At 38.8% G+C, this 23,715-nt stretch overlaps 1 protein-coding gene across 2 annotated transcripts in view; it reads left to right on the top strand.

The window, feature by feature from the left end:
• LOC120858458 (ceruloplasmin-like) overlaps positions 1 to 22,537 on the top strand; it is a 42,930-nt gene extending 20,393 nt beyond the window's left edge. For both annotated transcript variants that reach the window (XM_040234536.1, XM_040234527.1), the window contains 8 exons: positions 253 to 460; positions 2,431 to 2,570; positions 4,457 to 4,585; positions 11,284 to 11,390; positions 12,407 to 12,608; positions 15,435 to 15,574; positions 20,183 to 20,345; positions 22,379 to 22,537. In XM_040234536.1, coding sequence (XP_040090470.1) covers positions 253 to 460; positions 2,431 to 2,570; positions 4,457 to 4,585; positions 11,284 to 11,390; positions 12,407 to 12,608; positions 15,435 to 15,574; positions 20,183 to 20,341 — 1,085 coding nt within the window. In that variant the 3' untranslated portion in view covers positions 20,342 to 20,345; positions 22,379 to 22,537. The remainder of the gene's footprint in view (positions 1 to 252; positions 461 to 2,430; positions 2,571 to 4,456; positions 4,586 to 11,283; positions 11,391 to 12,406; positions 12,609 to 15,434; positions 15,575 to 20,182; positions 20,346 to 22,378) is intronic.
• Positions 22,538 to 23,715: the final 1,178 nt, after the last annotated feature.

Below are 23,715 nucleotides of genomic sequence, written 5' to 3'. Positions count from 1 at the left end.
TGTCTCTACAACACCCTGCAATATAAACCCCAAGGTCAAGAATGTTTACCTATTTTATTCATTAATGTTTCCCAAGTGCCCAGAAATATGCCTGGCATGAAGAAGATACTCAATAAATACTTGTCAAATTAGTGGAAGAATGAATGAACTATCTTATAGTATTTCTCTGAGGGATTTATATCTTATAGATGATTTAGAGAAAAGAAATCTGAATGCAATGCCTTAAGTATTCTTTTCTTATTCCCCCCCTAGGCATTTTTGATGTGGTTTGTATAACCTCAGAGCACTATATTGGAGGCATGAAACATAAATACCAAGTGAGAGAGTGTTCAGAGCCAAACCCAGATCAAACACAGTACCAGGCGGCGAAGGTTATTTATATCGCAGCTGAGGAAATTGTGTGGGATTATTCTCCTAGCAGGGAGTGGGAGAGAGAACTGCATCGTCTCCAAGGACAGAAGTATGGCAGTGGCTTCCGTCTCTAATTGGGCAGGGTTTAGTCTGTAATCCTCCACCTTTCCTTTCAGTCGTGTGTGTGTGTGTGTGTGGTGTGTATTTATTTGTGTGCGGTATGTGTGGGGCATGTGTAGTTTAGGATACATTTAATTACAAATAACTTCAAAATGTGTGTGTGATGTCTTCAGTTATAAATACTTCTAGTCTTTCCAAATATTAACATAACTTAATTCTTCTTTGCTGTTTCTGCTTGTCTCTCTTTTCCTTTCTTGTCTTCTCTCTTCCTTATGTGTTTTACTATCCAATCTCACCACTTTAAGGTATGATAAGTATAATTTCAGCTACATTTAACATTTGGAATCAGTCAGAATTTTTTTGTCTTCATTTGTTTCCGGCTATTGCTATTCTTCTTTGAACCTCAAATTGAAGACACTAATTTTTCTTTCTGTGTAAAATTTGATATCTTTCTCTGATTTTTCTCTCTTATTATTTATTCATTTGATCAAAACTGAATTTCATCCTAAAAACATGTTTTAAGGTACAGGATGAATATCCAACAATCTTACCGAAATAACTATTTTTTTTTTAGAAATGAAATTAATTTCTAAGGTAAAATAGACTCTCAGTCAGTCAGTCAGTTCAGTTGCTCAGTCATGTCCGACTCTTTGTGACCCCATGAATCGCAGCATGTCAGGCCTCCCTGTCCATCACCAACTCCTAGAGTTCACCCAGACTCATGTCCACCGAGTCGGTGATGCCATCCAGCCATCTCATCCTCTGTCGTCCCCTTCTCCTGCCCCCAGTCCCTCCCAGGTCTTTTCCAATGAGTCAACTCTTCGCATGAGGTGGCCCAAGTACTGGAGTTTCAGCTTCAACATCAGTCCTTCCAAAGAACACCCAGGACTGATCTCCTTTAGGATGGACTTGTTGGATCTCCTTGCAGTCCAAGGGACTCTCAAGAGTCTTCTCCAACACCACAGTTCAAAAGCATCAATTCTTTGGTGCTCAACTTTCTTCACAGTCCAACTCTCACATCCATATATGACCACTGGAAAAACCATAGCCTTGACTAGACGGACCTTTGTTGGCAAAATAATGCCTCTGCTCATCCATGGGGTTGCACAGAGTCGGACATGACTGAAGTGACTTAGCAGCAGCAGGTTGGTCATAACTTTCCTTCCAAGGAGTAAGCGTCTTTTAATTTCATGGCTGCAATCACCATCTGCAGTGATTTTGGAGCCCCAAAAAATAAAGTCTGACACTGTTTCCCCATCTATTTCCCATGAAGTGATGGGACCAGATGCCATGATCTTAGTTTTCTGAATGTTGAACTTTAAGCCAACTTTTTCACTCTCCTCTTTCACTTTCATCAAGAGGCTTTTTAGTTCTTCACTTTCTGCCATAAGGGTGGTGTCATCTGCATATCTGAGGTTCTTGATATTTCTCCTGGCAATTTGATTCCAGCTTGTGCTTCTTCCAGCCCAGGGTTTTTCATGATGTACTTTGCATAGAAGTTAAATAAGCAGGGTGACAATATACAGCCTTGATGTACTCCTTTTCCTATTTGGAACCAGTCTGTTGTTCCATGTCCAGTTCTAACTGTTGCTTCCTGACCTGCATATAAGTTTCTCAAGAGGTAGGTCAGGGGGTCTGGTATTCCTATCTCTTTCAGAATTTTCCACAGTTTATTGTGATCCACATAGTCAAAGGCTTTGGCATAGTCAATAAAGCAGAAATAGATGTTTTTCTGGAATTCTCTTGCTTTTTCGATGATCCAGCAGATGTTGGCAATTTGATCTCTGGTTCTTCTGCCTTTTCTAAAACCAGCTTGAACATCTGGAAGTTCACCGTTCACAGAATAAACTCTAGATATTAATAAATTGCATTATTCCAATAAGTTCTTCCGTATGAGAATTTGTCTAATTTAATGGTTAAATTAATTAACTTTGATTTTTTGTTTATATTTTCTCAAAGCAAAACAAACATATACTTGGATAGAATTGAGACATATCTTGGGTCCAAATACAAGAAGGTTGTATACCGCCAATATGATGACATCACATTCACAAATCAAACAGTACGAAATGAAGATGAAATACATCTGGATATACTAGGTATTGATACACTAGAAGATTGGTTTGGGGTTTGTCATCTTGTCCTCAACCACTGGAAATTGTTGCCTATATAAGGATATTGTCAGCTTCTACCTCAGTGGAGAAAAGTGCCTATAATTCTAACTTTAATTTGTTTGCTGGTAGACACTTTTATTGGGAAAAGAAGAGTGATTCAAATATTTTTAAATGGACAACAAAGATATCATAGACAATGAATATGGTTAGTTTCAGATTATCTGGCTTCTTGCACGCAGAATCCCAAGATTCTGGGAGGGGCTTTAGAAATAATATTTAAAGATAATTTCTTTGAAATTAAAACAAATCCCAGAAACCCTCATATAGTTAGGAGGGGGCCTTCTTTGTCTAAATTTAAGTGTTTAAACAGTTAATTGCTTAAGATTTAATTTCATCTTCTGTCTAGGAGTGAGAAAAATATAGCCCATACCTCCACCTTTGACAGATCAGCTAAAAAACTTGTAAGTGCCTGCCAGGCACCCACATGTAGCATTTCCATAGGTCACACAGCATTTCCATAGGTCACACAGCATTTCCATAGGTCACACAATGTATTCATTTGTTATGTCAAATGGCATGTCCATAACATTGCATAATATTTCCAGCGGTCACAAGGCATATCCATATGCCCAGATCTTATTTCTGTCGTGATATCTGTGTGTCTATTGGAGGCCATATTCTGGCATGGCACCCTGAGAAGATGGATGTGCATGCTGACAAGGAGGAATTTGTACTTTTCTTGGCTCTGCATCAGCCTCTTGGGCTTTGCAACCCCTGGAGGGAGGTGTGTGGTATTCAGTTTCCAGTGCTTTTGAATGGACCCTTCAAAAAAAGTAACAGTATTATATTTGTTTTCTCTAGGATTCTGGCCAAATGCACTAAGATAATAACACAATATGACCCTCTAGATTCCTTTATTTACACACACACACACACACACCCACTTTTTAGAAAAGGAAAAGCAAGCGTAGTGTTTGAGATGGTAGAATTGCCGTGGGAGGCAAAGAGGTGCTTTACTTCATTAGTATCTAGTATCTACCAGGTCTCTTCAGGGTTCTGATACTAATAGTTATAGCATGCGTTTAAGGAGAGTTCTGTCTGCTTTATTGTTGTTTAGTCACTAACTGGTGTCAGACTCTTTGCAACCCCATGGACTGTGGCCCCCCCAGGCTCCTCTGTCCATGGGATTTCCCAGGCAAGAATACTGGAGTGGGGTGCCATTTCCCCCTCCAGGGGACCATCCCAACCCAGGGATCAAACCTGCATCTCCTTCATTGGCAGGTGGATTCTTTACCACTGAGCCACGAGGGAAGCCTTAGTTCATCTCAAGACCGTCTCTGTTTCAGAATTTTTAGAGCCACATATTCTACCTGCCTTCAAATAGAAAGAAGTTTTATAATAAATTATATACCTCCAGCTCTTAGCATGGGATAAAAAAGAGAGTAAAACGAAGGGTCAATTTGTGAGAGATAATAGCCCTGGGTCAATGAAAACACCTTGCAGTTTCTCCCAATCTTCCACTAGGGTAAAGAGGGGGAAAGAATAAAAGGTTTAAATGGTGAGATTGGTCAAGAAAGAAAATGTTCCATTTCTTAATTGTGTGTTTTCATAGGCATTAACTAATGCTCATCGAAGTAAGTTTTCTAGAACTGGAGCTTATAAAAATTCTAGATGATTTAAATTTTCCAGGCAAAAGCCATGTGTCATAAACCAGCAATGGTCCATTTGTTAAATGTGTTTGTGTTTCATTTGGCTGCATGTTAAGGAATACAATAAGTCACTGTGCATATACTTAAGGGGGCAGATGACTCATAATTTAAAATAAATAACAACTATCCATCCTTTTTTTTTTTTTTTTTTGTATTTCCTAGGTCCTATAATATTTCTCACTCCTGGTGAGAAAATCTATGTTGTCTTTAAAAATAAAGCCTCAAGACCATATTCTATTCATGCTCATGGAGTGAAAACAGACAACCCCACTGTTGTTACAACACAGCCAGGTACCTGCTTTGGGAGAAATAAAAGTCCCAAAGCTTTTATGCAAGACTGTGAGGATAACGTCTGCTCTTTCTCCCCCCTTTTTTTGTTTGTTTCTTTCTTTTGTGAAACACCTACTATATGCCATGCCTTTTTCTTTATTGAGGTATAGTAACTGATTTACAATACTATACTAGTTTCAGGCGTACAACATAGTGATTCAAAATTTTTATAAATTATACTCCATTTATTATAAAATACTGGCTTTATTCCCTATGCTGTGCCATATATCCTTATAGCTTATTTATTTGATACATAGTGGCTTGCACTTCTTAATCCCCTGCTTCTCTCTTGCCTTTCTTCACTTTTTTCTCCCCAGTGGTAACCACTAGTTTGTCCTCTATGACTGTTTCTTTTTTGTTATATTCACTAGTGCTTTATTTTTAGATTGTACATATAAGTGATAGTATAGTATTTGTCTTTCTCTAGTTGACATTCCATTAAACATAATACCCTCCAGGTCCATCTGTGTAGTTGCAAATGGCAAAATTTCATTCTTTGTAATGGCTGAGTGAAGTGAAGTCACTCAGTCGTGTCCAACTCTTTGCAACCCCATGGACTGTAGCCTACCAGGCTCCTCCCTCTATGGGATTCTCCAGGCAAGAATACTGGAGTGGGTTGCCATTTTCCTTCTCCAGGGGATCTTCCCAACCCAGGGATCCAACCTGGGTCTCCCACATTCTAGGCAGACGCTTTAACCTCTGAGCCACCAGGGAAGCCTGGTGAGTAGTAATATATATATATATATATTCATCTCCTTCATCTATTCATCTGTTGAAGGACACTTAGGTTGCTTCCATATTTTGACTATTATAAATAATGCTGCTCTGAACATTGGGGTCCATGCATCTTTTCAAATTAGTGTTTTCATTTTCTTTGGATGTATATCCATAAGTGGAATTGCTGGATCATATAGTAGTTCTATTTTTAGTGTTTTGAGGAACTTTCATACTGTTTTCCATAATGGATTGTTCCAGCGTATAAACAAAATCAAAGTTAGTAGAAGAAAAGAAAACATTAAGATTAGAGCAGAGATAAATGAAATAGAGATTTTAAGAGTAATATAAAAGATCAATGAAACTAAGAGTTAGCTCTTCAAAAAGATAAAATTGATAAACATTTAGTCAGATTCATCAAGAAAAAAGAGAGAGAGTGCAAGTAAATAAAATCAAAAATGAAAGAGAGTTTACAACTGACACCACAGCAATACAAATTATCATGAGATTACTACAAACAATTATATGCTAATAAAATGGACATCCTAGAATAAATAGATAAACTCCTAGAAATATGCAATCTTCTGAGATTGAATCAGGAAGAAAAATTGAAAACATGAAATGAAACTGAATCAGTTGAAAAAACAACAACAAAGTCCAGCACCAGATGTCTTCATGGGTGAATTCTACCTAACTTTTAGAAAAGAGTTAACACCTATCCTTCTCAAACTTTCAAAAAATTGCAGATGAAAGAATGCTTCCAAACTTATTCTATGAGGCCAGCATCACCCTGATACCAAGACCAAACAAAGAAACCACAAAAAAAGAAAGTTACAGGCCAATATCACTGACAAACATAGATACAAAAATCCTCAACAAAATACTAGCAAACTAAATCCAATGATACAATAAAAGGATCATATACCATGATCAGTTGGGATTTATCCCAGGGATGCCTGCTAAGTCACTTCAGTTGTGTCTGACTCTTTGCGACCCCATGGACTGTAGCCTGCCAGCCTATTCCATCCATGGGATTCTCTAGGGAAGAATGCTGGAGTGGGTTGCCATTTCCATCTCCAAAGGATCTTCCTGACCCAGAGATCAAACCTGCATCTCTTATGTCTCCTACCTTGGCAGACGGGTTCTTTACCACTAGTGTCACCTGGGATAGTTTAGTATCCACAAATCAATCAATGTGATACATCACATCAACAAATCATCAACAAATTGAAGACTAAAAGGATATGATCATCTCAATAGATGCAGAAAAAGCTTTTGAAAAATTCAACAACTATTTATGGTAAAAAGTCTCAACAAAGTGAGTACAGACAGAACATACCTCAACATAATAAAGGCCATATATGACAAGCCCACAGCTAACATCATACTCAACAGTGAAAAGCTGAAAGTGTTTCCTCTATGATCAGAAGCAAGACAAGGATGCCCACTCTCACCAGTTTTATTCAACATAGTATTCAAAGTCCTAGTCACAGTAATCAAACTAGAAAAAGAAATAAAAGGAATCCAAAACTGGAAAAGAAAAAGTGAAACTCCTACTGTTTGCAGATGACATGATACTGTACATTGGAAATCCTAAAGCCACCACCAAAACACTCCTTGGGCTCATCAACAAATCTGATAAAGTTGAAGGATACAAAATTAATGTACAGAAATTTATTGCATTTCTATACACTAACAACAAGATATCAGAAACAGAAATTAATGAATAAATTAAGAAATTAATCCCATTCACAATCACATCAAAAAGAATAAACTACCTAGGAACAAACTAGCCAAAAGAGGTAAAAGAACTGTACTCAGAAAAGTATAAGACACTGAGAAAGAAATCTGAAGACAGCACAAACAGATGGAAAGATATTCCACTCCTGGAATGAAAACAGACTATCCCACTGAAAATAAACAAACACAGCCAAGTAACTGCCTTGGGGAAAAGAAAAGCCTCAAAGCTTTTATGCAAGACTGTGGGGCTAATGTTCTTTCTTAAATAGGGCTATAGTTCCAGGTGAGAGAAACTAGTGGACTAGGAAGAAGGGGGCGGCGGAAGATGAGATGGTTGGATGACAACACTGACTCACTGGACATGAGTTTGAGCAAATTCTGGGAGATGGTGAAGGACAGGGAAGACTAGTGTGCTGCAGTCCATGGGGTCACAAAGAGCTGGACCTGACTTAGCAATTGAACAACAGCAAGAAGGGCTGAAGAACAAGTTTGACAGAGAAGTTCCTTTTGCAAATGAAGTTTGCTTCCAGGATAGAGCACCATGTGTATACAACTTGTGTGCAGCTCTCCCACCTCTTTACCTGTCCCTGTCAGGTATTTATGCTGTGTTCAGTGTCTCCAACTCAAGTGCTAAAGTAGGAGTTGAGTACAAGGTGCAGTGTGTGAGGGAGGAGGCAAGGGAAAGAGTTGAGCAGCTAAGAAAACCGGAGAAACCTCATATGCTAATCATCATGACGCCACCTTGTACAGCATGCCACTCAGCATTCTAAACTCAAAGAAAATGAATACTTTTTTAATATAAATGCCCAGGGGGCAGACCCTAAAATGAAGATTTGTGTGCAGACAGTGGTCTTGGTATAAATAACTTTGGGGGATTAAAAAAAGAAAGAAGCAAAATTGGACAAGGAAAAAAGGTTTAACAGAGATGCAACCTCAACAGAAGTCACGGCCACAACTCTGAGAAATTTCAAAGACTGGGTAGTCTGAAGCGACTTAGAAGCAGCAGCAGCAGCAGCTCTCCTGAGTTGGGGTAAGAGAACTGGCACCTTTGTGTCCCTGCCCAGTCATTGGATGCAGGCATGGGGGACATGGCTGTTGACACCTGGTGGAGTATTTTTCAAGGGAGATATAAAAGGGGCATCCAGAATGTCCTCTTGGAGAAAGAAATGGCAACCCACTCGAGTGTTCTTGCCTAGAGAATCCTGTGGGTGAGGAGCCTGGTGGGCTGCTGTCCATAGCGGGGCACAGGGTCAGACACAACTGAAGCAACTTAGCGTGCATGCATGCATTGGAGAAGGAAATGGCAACCCACTCCAGTATTCTTGCCTGGACAATCCCAGGGATGGGGGAGCCTGGTGGGCCGCCATCTGTGGGGTCGCACAGAGTTGGACACGACTGAAGCGACTTAGCAGCAGCAGCAGCAGCAGCAGCAGCAGCAGCAGAATGTCCTCTAAAGGTGTCCGTCAAAATAAGTAGTTCTGGGAATCAAGGGTATCAAAGAAAGAGTCAAATTCAGAAGAAAAAAAAAAAAAAGATTTGTGGGGCAGAAAGACTGAAAATAGACTTTGATGATAGCTGGAACATTCCCTTTTGATTTTATTTTTTTTAATTTTTATTTTTACTTTATTTTGCTTTACAATACTGTATTGGTTTTGCCATACATTGACATGAATCAGCCACGGGTGTACATGAGTTCCTAATCCTGAACCCCCCTCCCACCTCCCACCCCATATCATCTCTCTGGATCATCCCCGTGCACCAGCCCCAAGCATTCTGTATCCTGTATCAAACATAGACTGGCGATTCGTTTCTTATCTGATAGTATACATGTTTCAATGCCATTCTCCCAAATCATCCCACCCTCTCCCTCTCCCACAGAGTCTAAAAATCCGTTCTATACATCTGTGTCTCTTTTGCTGTCTCGCATACAGGGTTATCGTTACCATCTTTCTAAATTCCATGTATATGCATTAGTACACTGTATTGGTGTTTTTCTTTCTGGCTTACTTCACTTTGTATAATAGGCTCCAGTTTCATCCACCTCATTAGAACTGATTCAAATGTATTCTTTTTAATGGCTGAGTAATACTCCATTGTGTATATGTACCACAGCTTTCTTATCCATTCGTCTGCTGATGGACATCTAGGTTGTTTCCATGTCCTGGCTATTATAAACAGTGCTGCAATGAACATTGGGGCACACGTGTCTCTTTCAATTCTGGTTTCCTTGGTGTGTATGCCCAGCAGTGGGATTGCTGGGTCATAAGGCAGTTCTATTTGCAATTTTTAAAGGAATCTCCACACTGTTCTCCATAGTGGCTGTACTAGTTTGCATTCCCACCAACAGTGTAAGAGGGTTCCCTTTTCTCCACACCCTCTCCAGCATTTATTGCTTGTAGACTTTTGGATCGCAGGCATTCTGACTGGTGTGAAATGGCACCTCATTGTGGTTTTGATTTGCATTTCTTTGATAATGAGTGATGTTGAGCATCTTTTCATGTGTTTGTTAGCCATCTGTATGTCTTTGGAGAAATGTCTATTTAGTTCTTTGGCCCATTTTTTGATTGGGTCGTTTATTTATCTGGAATTGAGCTGCAGGAGTTGCTTGTATATTTTTGAGATTAGTTTTTTGTCAGTTGCTTCATTTGCTATTATTTTCTCCCATTCTGAAGGCTGTCTTTTCACTTTGCTAATGGTTTCCTTTGTTGTGGCAGAAGCTTTAAACTTTAATTAGGTCCCATTTATTTATTTTTGCTTTCATTTCCAATATTCTGGGAGGTGGGTCATAGAGAATCCTGCTGTGATTTATGTCGGAGGGTGTTTGCTGATGCTTTTATTGCTGGCTATTATTTGCTATTATTTTCTCCCATTCAGAAGGCTGTCTTCAGAGAGTCCTACCATAGGACCAAGATGAATATCCTGCCAAGGGAGTTTGCAAGTCAGCACTTTGTTCTGATTAGCCAGGAAAGGATCACATTACATGCATTTCACAAACACTTCTGAGTACCTGCTGTGTCCCTGGACCTGTGCAGTGTGCTGGAAGGAGAGGGCTAGTACTAAGATGATTGTTAAAGATTTGGAACTGGGGAGGCTGAGGATGGGGTTGGTTAGTGGAGAAGGAAGACTATGTCACAGGTGCTTGGAAACACCTCTGGAAGGGAGAGATGTAGAATGATACAGCAAGGGCTGAGGGTGGGGACCAAAAGAACTTTCCTGCAAGAGTCAAGAAGATTCAAATTAATGCAAACAGCCTTGGGGGTGGGGAGGGGAAGGAGGTGCATGTGATCCTCAGATTGGAAGGTTCAGAGCTGTGATTCAAAACAATTCTGTCACATTTCAAAGACTGAGTTATCTTCATGACAATAAGTATTTGTTGAACAAATTAATTAGATTTAACAATTGATGTTTTTCAGTGGTAGAATCACTATAAAGGTTTTTTTTTTTTCAGATTTACTTATTTATTTTTGGCTGTGCTGTGCTTTCTCTAGTTTCAGTGAACAGGGTAGTTGCAGTACACGGGCTTCTCATTGCGCTGGTTTCTCTCGTTGCTCTAGAGCTCTAGAGCACTGGCTCAGTATTTGTGGCACATGGACTTTGTTGGCCCTTGGCACATGGGATCTTCCTAGACCAGGGACTGAACCCATGTTCTGCATTGGCAGGCAAATTCTTTACTGCGGAGTCATCAGAGAAGCCCCCGTTATAAAGTTTTGATCCTATAATGCTGAGAACGTAACAACCAACACTGACAGTGACGTCAACCTTGCCCTGTGGGTCAGATAATGTAACACCAAGGGCTTCCTTTGCACCCTCTTGTCTAATCCCTAAATTCCCATTTTATGTACACGAGGAAAAGCAAAGTGAAGTAAAAGTGTTAGTCGCTCAGTCATGTTCAACTCTTTGTGACTCCATGGACTGTAACCTGCCAAGCTCCTCTGTCCATGGGATCACCCAGGTAAGAACCCTGGAGTTGGTGGCATGCCCTCCTCCAGGGGATCTTCCTGACTGAGCGTGAAGAAACAGAAGTCTAAACCATGTAAACACATTGACTAAGATCACAAAGCAAGAAGCTGTGGAGCCAGGAGTGAAAACGAGGACTATGCTGTTTAATATCTGCATAGCTTTAGGGTTTGTTCATTTTCTGGTTTTCCATAAAGAAATGTGATTTAAAAGATTCTGTTTAAACACATTGCATTTACCTATTTCAGGAGAGATCCAAACATACGTTTGGCAGATTCCTGAAAGATCTGGTCCTACCTCAAATGACTTTGAGTGCATACCTTGGTTTTACTATTCGACCGTGGACATGGTTAAGGTAAGCTTCAAATTCCAGCTTTTACACTGTCTCCTCTTAGAAATTATGATGAAAGCAAGGCTTTATTTTTCTTTAAAATCTCAGTTTTATGTAAACTTTCTAAATACTGCTTAGTTTCTAATTTTACACAAGTTTGCATTTTTCAAGAGTAAAAAATTATTATATTATGATTACTTAGATTTAGGATATTTTCCAACATGTTACTGTGGATTGAAGTACATATATATATATGGAATATATATATATGGGATACACACACATATATATGTATAACTATATGATAATACCCTCTTCTTTGTTTCATTGAATAAGATTTAGTTTCCAGAAAATGAAGGATGAAGTTTTAAAATTCTGTAATTAGTTACAAATTAATGGACACACAGTATTTATCTTTTAAAAACTCTCAACTCGAGGTCCAGTTCATTTGTATTAAAAAAAAGAAAAAATGCTCCTTTTTTGGCCTTTTAGTTATTTTTGGCCTACTCATCACCAAAACCAAGAGCAGACATAGACATTCAACCCCAAATGAAGATAAATACAAACAAACCAGGGATCCTAGCTGAAAGTGGCTGCAGGAACAAATGTATCATGGGTTGGGGAGGATCCAAGACCTTTAAACAAGTCTGTCAACCAACTCCAACACAAGGGAATTCTAATTAAAACCAAAGTTCGGTTTTTTAATTAAAATTTCAAAGATAAAGCTAAATCCACTCAGGAATGTATCTAAAATCCCTTTCAGGAGTTTGTTGTTCACTTTAGACCTCAACTCTAATGAGTGAGATGATCATTTTTTTTTTCCAATCAAGAATTTAGCAAGTTATTTGTGGAAATTCTGATTTGAAAAAGAAAGAAAAAGGAAGAGAATTTAGCAAGTCAAATATTGTTCCTTATGCTCAGAGTTAGAATCCTAATCATTCAAAACTCAGGATCTAACCTCACTCAAACTAAAACTTTTTCTCACTCTTTTCCTTGTCTGGGGGAGTTTTTCAGTTCATCATCTTGCTTTGTCTCTCCAGGATCTTAATAGTGGACTGGTAGGTCCTTTGATTGTATGTCGAAAAGACACCAAAGAAAACATGGTTCACCGTGTTCTCTTCTTCATGACTTTTGATGAAAATGAATCCTGGTACATTGAAGAAAACATCAATGCCTATGCTCAAGAACCAAACCAAGTAGACAGGAATGATATTACTTTTAAACAAAGCAACGAAATGCATGGTAATGTCCACTCACTAACTCACTGACTGGCGCCTACAGGTGGTTCTGCCCAAAGGGAACAGATAAAGGTTTGCTTCCGTCACTCTCAGCATAGTCTAAAAACACAATCCATAGAGCTGGGGTGCAGAGCACATCAACCAGGGGCCAGCAAACTTTTCCCATCAGGGGCTGGATAGTAAAGAGTTTAGACTTGTAGACCATAGGGTTTCTGCCTTGAACTCTTCTACTCAACCCTTGTGACACCAAAACACTCACATTGAAGTGAGTACTTACACGCAAATGTAAGCGGCTTCAAGTCGGTAAAACTGCACTGGAAACAGTTTTTCACACAATTTTCAAGTTTGAGAAACCCTGGTTTAGATCAAGTTTAAATTCTTAACAGGGTGTTCATTCCCCACACTGATGGCTTTTTCTTTCCAGGTGCTCTGTGACCTAGCTTACCTTCTTCCATCCACCTGGAAGGTCATTCCCTTCATTTTCTACCAGATAGGCTCCTGCTGCTGCCGCTAAGTCGCTTCAGTCGTGTCTGACTCTGCGACCCCATAGATGGCAGCCCAGGAAATATATATGCTTTTTATTTTGTCCAACTGTTTAGAAGTTTAAAAACCAATCTTTGCTCATGAGCCATAGAGAAAAGGACAGTGACCGAGCTGGAGTCGGCACTCAAGCTGTAGACCACTGTCCTGGCAGCATGGTGAGTTCTAATGTCCCTGGAGCCCTGAGGACAATGTAAAACTGAGGATATCAGCTAATATTCCTTGAAGGTCTAACTACACACTCTAAAGCACTGTCCAAGGCCTTGAGGAGATACAAAAGCCATAAGGTGGATCATCTCTCAAGTTGTTCAGCATAGTAAAAGGCTGACTCAAAGGGGTGCTGTGACAGGATTATCAATAGCCTCTCAGAGAAGGCAATGGCACCCCACTCCAGTACTCTTGCTGGAAAATCCCATGGACGGAGGAGCCTGGTGGGCTACAGTCCATGGGGTCGCTAAAAGTCGGACACGACTGAGCGACTTCCCTTTCACTTTTCACTTTCATGCACTGGAGAAGGAAATGGCAACCCACTTCAGTGTTCTGGCCTGGAGAATCCCAGGGATGGGGGAGCCTGGTGGGCTGCCGTCTATGGGGTCGCACAGAGTCGGACACAACTGAAGCAACTTAGCAGCAGCAGCAGCAGCAGCAGGAGCCTCTCTGGTAGAAAACGAAGGGAATGACCTTCCAGGTGGATGGAAGAAGGTAAGCTAGGTCACAGAGCACCTGGAAAGAAAAAGCCATCAGTGTGGGGAATGAACACCCTGTTAAGAATTTAAACTTGATCTAAACCAGGGTTTCTCAAACTCGACACTATTGACATTTTTGGCTGGACAACTCCTCTTGGGGGAGCTGTCCTGTGCACTGAAGGATGTTTAGCAGGAGCCGTACTCCCAACCCCCTAGATGCCAGTAGCCCTTCTCCTCAAGTTGTGAGAGCTAAAAAAAAATGTCTCCAGACACTGCCTCCCTTGGAGGAGAAAATCCTGTTGAGAACCACTATGCTAAAGGTTTCAAGAGCACTGAGCTAGAGAACAATAGAAATAGATGTGAGTTTTCTGAACAGTTCTGGCACTTGTGCTCCAAGTGTGGTCCGTGAACCAGTAGTAGTGGCATCCCTTCAGAGTTTGTTAGAAATGCAGTATTTCAGCCTTCACACACCCCGTGGATCACAATCTGTATTTTAACAAGATTCCCAGCCATGCACACACTAAAGTCTGAGAAGCACTGATTTAAAGCAGTGTATCAGTGTCTCCTAGTTTTTCCTATGACTTCCTTCCATCAGCTAAAAGCATTAGAGCCCAACCTCCACAGATTAAATGGTTATTAATTACAGATGATATGTGTGTGTCTGTGTGTTCAGTCGTGTCTGACTCTTTGCGACTCCATGGACTGTAGCCCACCAGGCTCTTCTCTCCATGGGATTTCCCAGGCAAGAATACTTAAGTGGTTGCCATTTGCTCTTTCAAGGGATCTTGTTGACCCAGGGATGGAACCCATGTCTCTTGTGTTTTCTGCACTGGCAGGAGGATTCTTTTACCACTGAGCCACCTGGGAAGCCCAAAGAAAGGGCTTCCTGAATTAATTATATATTTGTGTCACTGTAATAATATATTCCATGTATTTCCAAAGACAGACACAAAATAGAAAAGGAAAAAGAAGAATATGTAATTTTTATCTTAATATTTTCTTCCTCTTACCCATTGGAAGCCATATCTGGTGAGGATTAAAGCAGGGCTGAGACAAGACCTCAGGCAAATGGCCATTCCTGGAGAAGGAAATGGCAACCCACTCCAGTATTCTTGCCTGGAGAATCCCATGGACAGAGGAGCCTAGCGGGCTGCAGTCCATGGGGTCGCTAAGAGTCAGACAACGTAACTTAGTGACTAAACAACAAATGGCCATTCCAGTCATATTCATGACAGGTCATGAAGGACATGGGATCACACTGCTAACGTTCCAAGCCTATTAGATAATTTCAAGTATGCTTTAAATGTATAGACCTATTCAAGTATCCACCAACTTAAGTATCCTTAGTTGTGAATTATTCTAGAACAACCCAATTATGTTAAAGTCAGTGCCTCATTTCCTCTGGCAAGGAAAAAACTCTCCAGCATCAGACACAGCCATGAAAGGGTGGCTTGGTTATGTTTAACAGCGTCCTTAGGCTAGCTTGAAAACCCTCATGGCCTCTAAAAACATCATGGTGCTTTCTATAAGATGTTTTTTAAAAAAACATATTATTTCAGATCCTGGTCGAATATAACAAACTGTGTCCCCCTCTCCCCCCACAGCAATTAACGGAAGAATGTTTGCAAATAACCAAGGCCTGGTATTTCACGTGGGGAGTGAAGTGAATTGGTATCTGATTGGCATAGGGGATGAGTCTGACCTGCACACAGTTCACTTTCACGGCCACAGCTTTGTCTTCACGGTAAGAGGCCTGGGCAGCTCCTCTTAATTACTAAAGTACTTTGTTATTGGGGCAGCATAGAAAGATAATAGGATGAGAAAGAAAATGACCACGCTAGAACGCAAGTTCATTACATACAATCTGCAGTATGTCTGATGCAATAGTTATACATTTAGCTCTTTATATCCCACAGACATTTGATAAATGCTTCTGAATATATGAGTTGCATTTCTTACTCTATTCTGATGTTTCTCAATAAGTAAAACATCTATAATCATCTTTAGTTTTACCCCTCTTTCCCAACTTATCTTTTTAATTTTCAAACTCTCAGTCATATAAAATAAAAACACCTTGAACACTCCTATATATTTTTGCTGCATTTGCTTTCTTTCTGTTTTTTTTTTCTTTTTTTCTGAATCCAACTGAAAGTAAATTGCAAACATCATGACTCTTCACTCCTAAATACTAAAGCAGGTATATCCTAAGAATGAAGACAATCCTGCCTCAACCACAATAATATTATCATACCCTTTAAATTAACATTCATTGAATAATGTAATCAAACATACAGCCCATTCCTGCATTGCAGGCAAATTCTTTACCAACTGAATATCTTTCCTAAAATCAGGATACCATATGACTTTTATTTCCCTGATCTTTCATGATATTTCATTTTTGAAGAGTCCAGGCCAGTTTTGTAGAATGTGCCATATTCCGTATTGTTCTGATCATTTCCTTGTGATTGGATCCATGTCAAACCCCTTTGGCAAGAACATGACCTAGGCGATGCTGTGTACTTCTCGTATATAACATCAAGAGGTACACAGTGTCAACAGGTCCTAATACTGTGAGGGTTAAATTTTGATAACTTTCTGAAGGTGATGGGTACCATTCTCCCCGTTTTGAAAGTATCATTTTCCTATTATAACTAATAAGTAATCTGTGAGGTGATTTTTATGTAGTTTATTACAACAGTTTTTCATCTTATAGTTTAAAAAGTATCCATTGATGATCCTTGCCTGACTCAGTTTTTCTAATGGGGATTCCAAATGGTGACTTTCCAATTCTATCATTCTTTTAACATTTGCTATAAAATTAAAATACGGAACTAGGTGTGAAGTGGCTTTACAGTATCTTTATTTTATTATTATTATATTGCCATCTTTTTCTACTTTATGATTTCTTAGTTTCCTTATAGCTTCTGTCGGATTTGCTTCCCATCACTCCACCTGTCATACTCCTCTACAGTTGTTTTTACTGACCATTCTTGATGGCTATTTCTCTAGGTTATTATAAGTATTTTCAATTTTATCCTTCCTCTGTCTCCAAGTTAGTATCATTTATTTACTTAGAGAGCTTTCTCTTTATTTTCTAATCCTAATCCCTTATATAAACATTAATGTGCAATGGAGGATCAATTATATTTTTTGCATTTGACACCTCAAACTTTTAATCTAACTGCTTGGCATGATACAGTCTATCTTTTACACATTTATAGAAGTTTCACATAAAGCTTTCCTGAATTCTAGATGCATTCCATTCATAGTTTCTTTAATGCTTTAGGTCTATCATAGAAATAAATGATTATGTACAACTTAATTTACACAAAGCTTTATTTGTATGTTGCTTTCTTTCTTTTAATAAAGAAATTATTAAATTTTTTTTTGCTTGAAAACTAATTTTATTATAGGGAATTTTATATAATAAAGTACACAGAATAATATAATGAATCTCTTTATCCATTGCCTGGGTCCAACAGTCTCGATATTTCCATGCTTCCATCTACACTCTTCATATTTGTTAAGGAAAAACCTAGATAACAAGGTTGTTATTAAGTTCTTAGATGTTTATATTAGACTTTAAAAATTAGAATGCTGCTGCTACTGCTAAGCCTCTTCAGTCGTGTCTGACTCTGTGCGACCCCATAGACGGCAGCCCACCAGGCTCCCCTGTCCCTGGGATTCTCCAGGCAAGAACATTGGAGTGGGTTGCCATTTCCTTCTCCAATGCATGAAAGTGAAAAGTGAAAGTGAAGTCGCTCAGTTGTGTCCAATTCTTAGCCACCCCATGGACTGCAGCCTACCAGGCTCCTCCGTCCATGGGATTTTCCAGGCAAGAGTACTAGACTGGGTTGCCATTGCCTTCTCCAAAAAATTAGAATAAAAGAGATTAAAACCCAGTTATAGTTTCTTACAGTGTATTTATTGTTCAGTTCAGCAATGCCTGCTGATATTCCTAGAACCATGCCAAGTGCTATGTGGAGATGAAATCAGAGTTATCTTTCAGGAGCTATATTTACATAAATGATCACAGTATAAGGTGTCAAAGTAAGTGGAATTTATGGCAACACTTCTACAGTGATGATTATAGCTAACCTTTAAGTTTTTATGTGCTAGATGATAAGCTTAGTGTTTTGCATGGATTTTTCATTGGACCCAGACAACTTTCCCATGAAAGACGTACTATTTTATCACCATTTTACAGGGAAATGAAGGACGGACAAGATAAAGAACTTTCCTACAAGCAAGAAGTGTTAAACTTAGGATTTGAACCCCTGGCTCTCACTCCAGAGCCCCTCACTCAACCTCTTCACAAAACTGCCTTCCTTAGAATGACCCAGTTTGTACCATGCAGACTAGTACCACCAGTTATCAACTCTAGCTGCCCATTCTAAATGCATCATAGATGGATACAAGTAGTCTTTCCCTTCCCTTGAGGCTGAATTTATATTTATTTTTAAAAAAATTTTATTGGAAGATAATTGCTTTATAATGTGTTGGTTTCTCCCATACAACAACACGGATCAGTCATAATTATATACAGAGTGAAATAAGTCAGAAAGAAAAAAACAAATATATATTAACACACGTATATATGGAATCTAGAAAAATGGTACTGAGGCTGAATTTAACTACTCCAGCCATGATCCAGCTGCTGGGATCTACCCCTGGGACATTTGGTACAGCAGAGCAGCCCTCTGGGGTTACTAACTGAGTCTTGGGACAAACCAGCCAGTCACCTCTTATTCCCTAAGGCTATGATTTCCTTCGTATATATTTCCAGGCATATATGATATATTTCCCAGTACCTTATGCATGCCTTGGACATTGTCAATTCATTTAAATTGTTTCATATTGTTCCCTAAATTTTCTGACACCTTAGAAATATATCCATGTCATTCTTTTTATTGTCACTTTTGATGCAAAATTAATTTCCCTAAATAGCAATGACCTAAGGCCCGATGGATGTGAGTCTGAGTGAACTCCGGGAGTTGGTGATGGACAGGGAGGCCTGGCATGCTGCGATTCATGGGGTCACAAAGGGTCAGACACAACTGAGTGACTGAACTGAACTGAACTGAACTGAAGGCGCCACCCTGCCTCCACTGGGAGATAGCTCAGCCTTCCTCTTCTCTACCTTCCAGTTTCTCCAGAGAGTCTTAAGAGCCTAAATTCTTCTAGTCATTTACAACTCTCACTTTCTGCATCTGCTCAGCTAACTGCCTTCTCCCCTAACTCCTGTGGCTGGTATATTCTCATCTCTCTGAGCAGCTCCAAATTGGAACACACCCCCATTACTTAGGATTTACCTGTGCAAGTATAAAATCAAGGACATTGTGGGTCATAGATTTCAAGTGAAATTTTGGGGGTAAGTTAGAGGGGTTTTATTATTATTATTACACAGTGAAAATGTTACTGTTGTTATCAGTTGACATTAAATGTCACTGTTTTTAATTATCCTTCCACCATGAACCTCTGGCTCTCTTGCTTTTTACTGTCGCTCTCAATACTTCTTTCTCTGCATTCTTCCTCTCCTGACTCTCTTCTCTCCTCTCCTCAAATTATTCTAGACCCCATCATGAGCTGCACTCTCCAATACATCCCCCACCCTCCAAACACCTCCCATCTATCAGTATGATGCAGAGAAATTCAATCCCTCTTACTCTTTTTCTAATCCATCCAAGCCAGGCCTTGCACTTCATTTATCAAAATCAAAGTAGCCTACAGATGAGATAGTCTCCTAAATCTCAGGTTCTCTGTTTAGGGGAGAAATTAGCCATTAAGCCCTCAGCCTTTGGGCTCAACCCCAGAGAGCAGAGATGTGGCTCCCCTCTTTCCTGAAACTGTGAGTTTTCCTGATTAGTTACATCTTGAGAAATGATCATATTCATGTCACCAACATCCCTAGTTAGAAATATTTCAGTTAGAACATTTGGGATTTATGAAACTGATGTTCTCTGAAATCTGTAGCACTCTGTATGAGACTCCGACAAGGTATCTAAAACCTGTACTGACACAAGCCCCCTTTTAGAGCGAGATGTTTTTCCTGTGGCCTATTTCTAAAAAGCCCTGGGACTTCCTTCGCCAACCTCTCAGTTGTATTCAGAGGAGAGGTTCAGTGGCACCTAATGCTTTCTAATCATCATCTGATAAAGTATATACAAGAGAGGAGTTATAGCAAGCGGTAAGTTGGGTAAACCAGGAAAGAGTGAAGGACAGGGAAACTTGGTGTCCTTGGGGCTGCAGTCCTTGGAGTCGGACATGCTTTAGAGACTAAACGACAACAAAAGGTGTAAATGACAGATATCTCTTAAAAGCTATTTAATTGTATTTTGTCTTTTTTATTGAGGACATGGGAGCGTTTCGCTCTGATGTGTATGACCTTCCTCCTGGGAGCTATCAAACTGTAAAAATGTATCCAAGAGATGTTGGAATATGGTTATTTCATTGCCATGTCCACGTTCACATCGGGGCAGGGATGGAAAGCGTTTACACTGTAATCGAGTGAAAAGGTATGCCAAATTCATTAGAAGTGATGATATTTAAATAAATTCAGTGTTTATATAAGGATATCTGATCTATTGAATATTTACATTTACAGTAATCAAAGATTACTGTTTTGATGTGACCAAGATAATCTAGCTTATTTTCTTTATAAATTTGGGTAAATTGTATCTAATCTGATAAAAGATATTTTAGAGTTAAATGTAATTTCTAGATTCCTATAATATCTGCATCCGGATTTGAACAGATAGTTCATGAAGATGAAATACAAGTGACTACTGAACCTATAAAGATATATAAACTTGCTTATAATCAAATTACTTAAAATTGTATTTAGAAAACCATAAGATACTTTTGAATAAGAAAGCAATCGATTTGGCAAGGTTTTTTTTCACTGATAGTATCAATAACAGTGTAGTAAGAGGGTCATTGCACATACTTTGGTGGAAGTATATACTGTTTCCACAGTTCTGGAAAGAAACTATTAATAAATAACAATTCTAATAATTTCATTTTCACATTCAAGTGACATTTTATTTTCTCTCATTCCCATCTCCCCCTTCTCTATTTTATTAGCAACTTTTTATGAAAATAGTGTCTTTGTTACTGAGATTTTTATCAGTTCTTTGGTGACTTAGACTCTTCATGAAGTCATTATCTTTTGGTCTTTTGACAGAATGATTCTAACATTTTGACTCAGTAATTTTACGTGACAGTTGATCTCGGAAAATTATCAGCAATACTGAAAAATATTTGTCACTATGTTATTTTGTGCTGGTGGAAAACTGAAAATTAGGAAATGATCTACTATAAGTTCTGCTACATTTATTATCTGAAGTATTATCCCATTTTAAAAATCATGCCTTAAAATTTTAACGGGAAAAGGCTAATAATACAATACTAAGTGGTTAAAAGCAGTCTACAAAATAGTACTTGAACTATAATCCAAATTATATATATATATAATAGATATATGTACATGAACAGAAATGTTAATGGTAACTGTCTCTAGGTGGTTAAATTCTGAGTAAGGTTTATTTTCTTCTTGTATGTTTCTGCTTCTGCTGAGATTACTTTTAAAATCAGGAACACTATTGAACATATATGTCATACACTATTTAAAATATGCTGTGCCACTCTTGAGTTCTATGGGATCCTTTTTGAATATAAAGGACCACATTTCTTACAAAACCAAAGATGTATTAGCTCCAAATATAATTTTTACCTACAATAAAATATTAATATCAAGAATAATATTATTAACACAGTAAGAGTAATTATTACTCTTATTACTCTTATTCCTGTAATCATTCATATTCATTCTTTTTTAGTTGAAGTATTGTTGATTTACAATGTTGTGGTAGTTTCATGTATACAGCAAAGTGATTCAGATATACATATATTTAATACATATATTTTATATAAACATAATATACATATATTCTTTTTCAGATTCTTTTCCCTTATAGGTTATTACAAAATATTGAGTATTGTTCTCTGTTATACAGTAGGTCCTTGTTGGTTACCTATTTTATTTTATTTTACTTTTGGCTATATTGCATGACTTATGGGATCTTAGTTCCCTGACCAGGCATCAAACTCATGTTCTCTGCAGTGGAAGTGCTGAGTCTTAAACACTGGACCACCAGGGAAATCCCAGTGATGTATTTTATGTATAGTAGTGTATATATGTTAATTCCAAACTCCCAACATATTCATCCTTAATAAACGATATTTTGGTGTGCTGTCCAAGAAACAAACCCCCCACTTTTAACATGGTTTCTCTGGGAAACTAGGTTTTTGTGTTACAAATACTCTAAAGCAAATCTTGGTTGGGTCTTCAGGTCTTTCTGTCCACATGGCAGAGTGACAGTGATGTTGCTATCGATTTAGTAAGTAAACTTTTCTTGCAAAAGCACTGGTAGCCATTTTAAGGATGTTCTTAAGACTTATTCAAACTTAATATTTTTTCCTTAAATTTATGTAACCATTTTAGTTTAATATTCCAACCTGAAACTGTATGAAACTTTCTTTTCTATAGCACAAATATCTGCCTGCTATGAATGCTGACAAGTCCAGGAGCAGAGTTAAAGTTGATGAAGAAGAAAAACTTCAGGAATGAAGGAGTATAGGAGGGGCTGTCTAAAGATGTTCATGGCAATGTGCCAGGAAAACTAGCTAAAAATAAAAGTTTTCTTGGAAAATTTTGTGTATGAGCTGCTTCATCTTTCTGTCCATGGAATAGCATCTGTAGGGCTGTAACAAGGCTTTTAATAAATAGCAGTGGAAGTGGGCAAGTGGGACAAAAAGAGTAGGAGCAAATAAAAGTCTAGATCAGTTAGAAAAAAAAAAAAAACATACCACCCAAGATTTTACCCTAAATTGCAACATCTGCAAACATTTAGAAAATTAAATTCTCAAATCATGGGTAAGTGTTTGAATCAGTCTTTAAAATGTAAATCCATATACTGTACAGCACCTTACGCTTGGAAGACTACAGTTTTCAGAATCTATAAGCTCCAGTTTTCCCGAACCAAAAATAAGGACTCATGCTCTGTCTTTGTATCTAGCAATATTAACAGTAGGGAGGCCTACTGCTTCCCTGGTGCCTCAGAGGGTAAAAATCTGCCTGTAATGCAGGAGATCCACATTCAATCCCTGGGTCAGAAGATCCCCTGGAGAAGGGAATGGCTACCCACTCCAGTATTCTTGCTTGGAGAATTCCATGGAAAGAAACTACAGTGCATGGGATCATAAAGAGTTGGACATGACTGAGTGACTAACTTTCACACTTTTCACTTTTCATGGCTGCTAATATAAGAAACAGAAACCTCAGCTAACAGGGGTTATCATGGTGTTTGCTCAAATTTATAAAGAAAAAGTTAGGAGGTAGATGGCTACTAGGGTTTGTTGAGAAACTTGATGATATGAAGGACAGTTTGTTTAATGCCCTTGGTCTTTTTCCTCATGACTGTTACCTCATGGTTGCAAGATGGTTGCTATAACTCCATACATTACTTCTAGGTTGAAGGCAGAGAGGAAGGAAAGCTAACCACACCTTTTCCTTTTATCAACAAAGCAAAAATCTTCCAAAGAGACCCAGCCAATTTCTGCTTATATCTCATTGGTCAAACAGCTATTATCTGGCTACTCTTAGCTGCAAAAAAGGCTGGAAACAAGCCTTTGTAGCCTCTATAATGTAAATAACAGGGAAAGAGTGAGTGAGAGTGAAGTCGCTCAGTCATGTCAGACCCTCAGCGACCCCATGGACTGCAGCCTTCCAGGCTCCTCCATCCATGGGATTTTCCAGGCAAGAGTACTGGAGTGGGGTGCCATTGCCTTCTCACAAATTTCTTGTGGTTTGGCTAACAAGTCTTT

This window comes from Oryx dammah, unplaced genomic scaffold (genome assembly GCF_014754425.2).
Source record: "Oryx dammah isolate SB20612 unplaced genomic scaffold, SCBI_Odam_1.1 HiC_scaffold_2, whole genome shotgun sequence".
Classification (NCBI taxonomy): domain Eukaryota; kingdom Metazoa; phylum Chordata; class Mammalia; order Artiodactyla; family Bovidae; genus Oryx; species Oryx dammah.
This window is presented reverse-complemented; position numbering and strand designations above follow the sequence as displayed.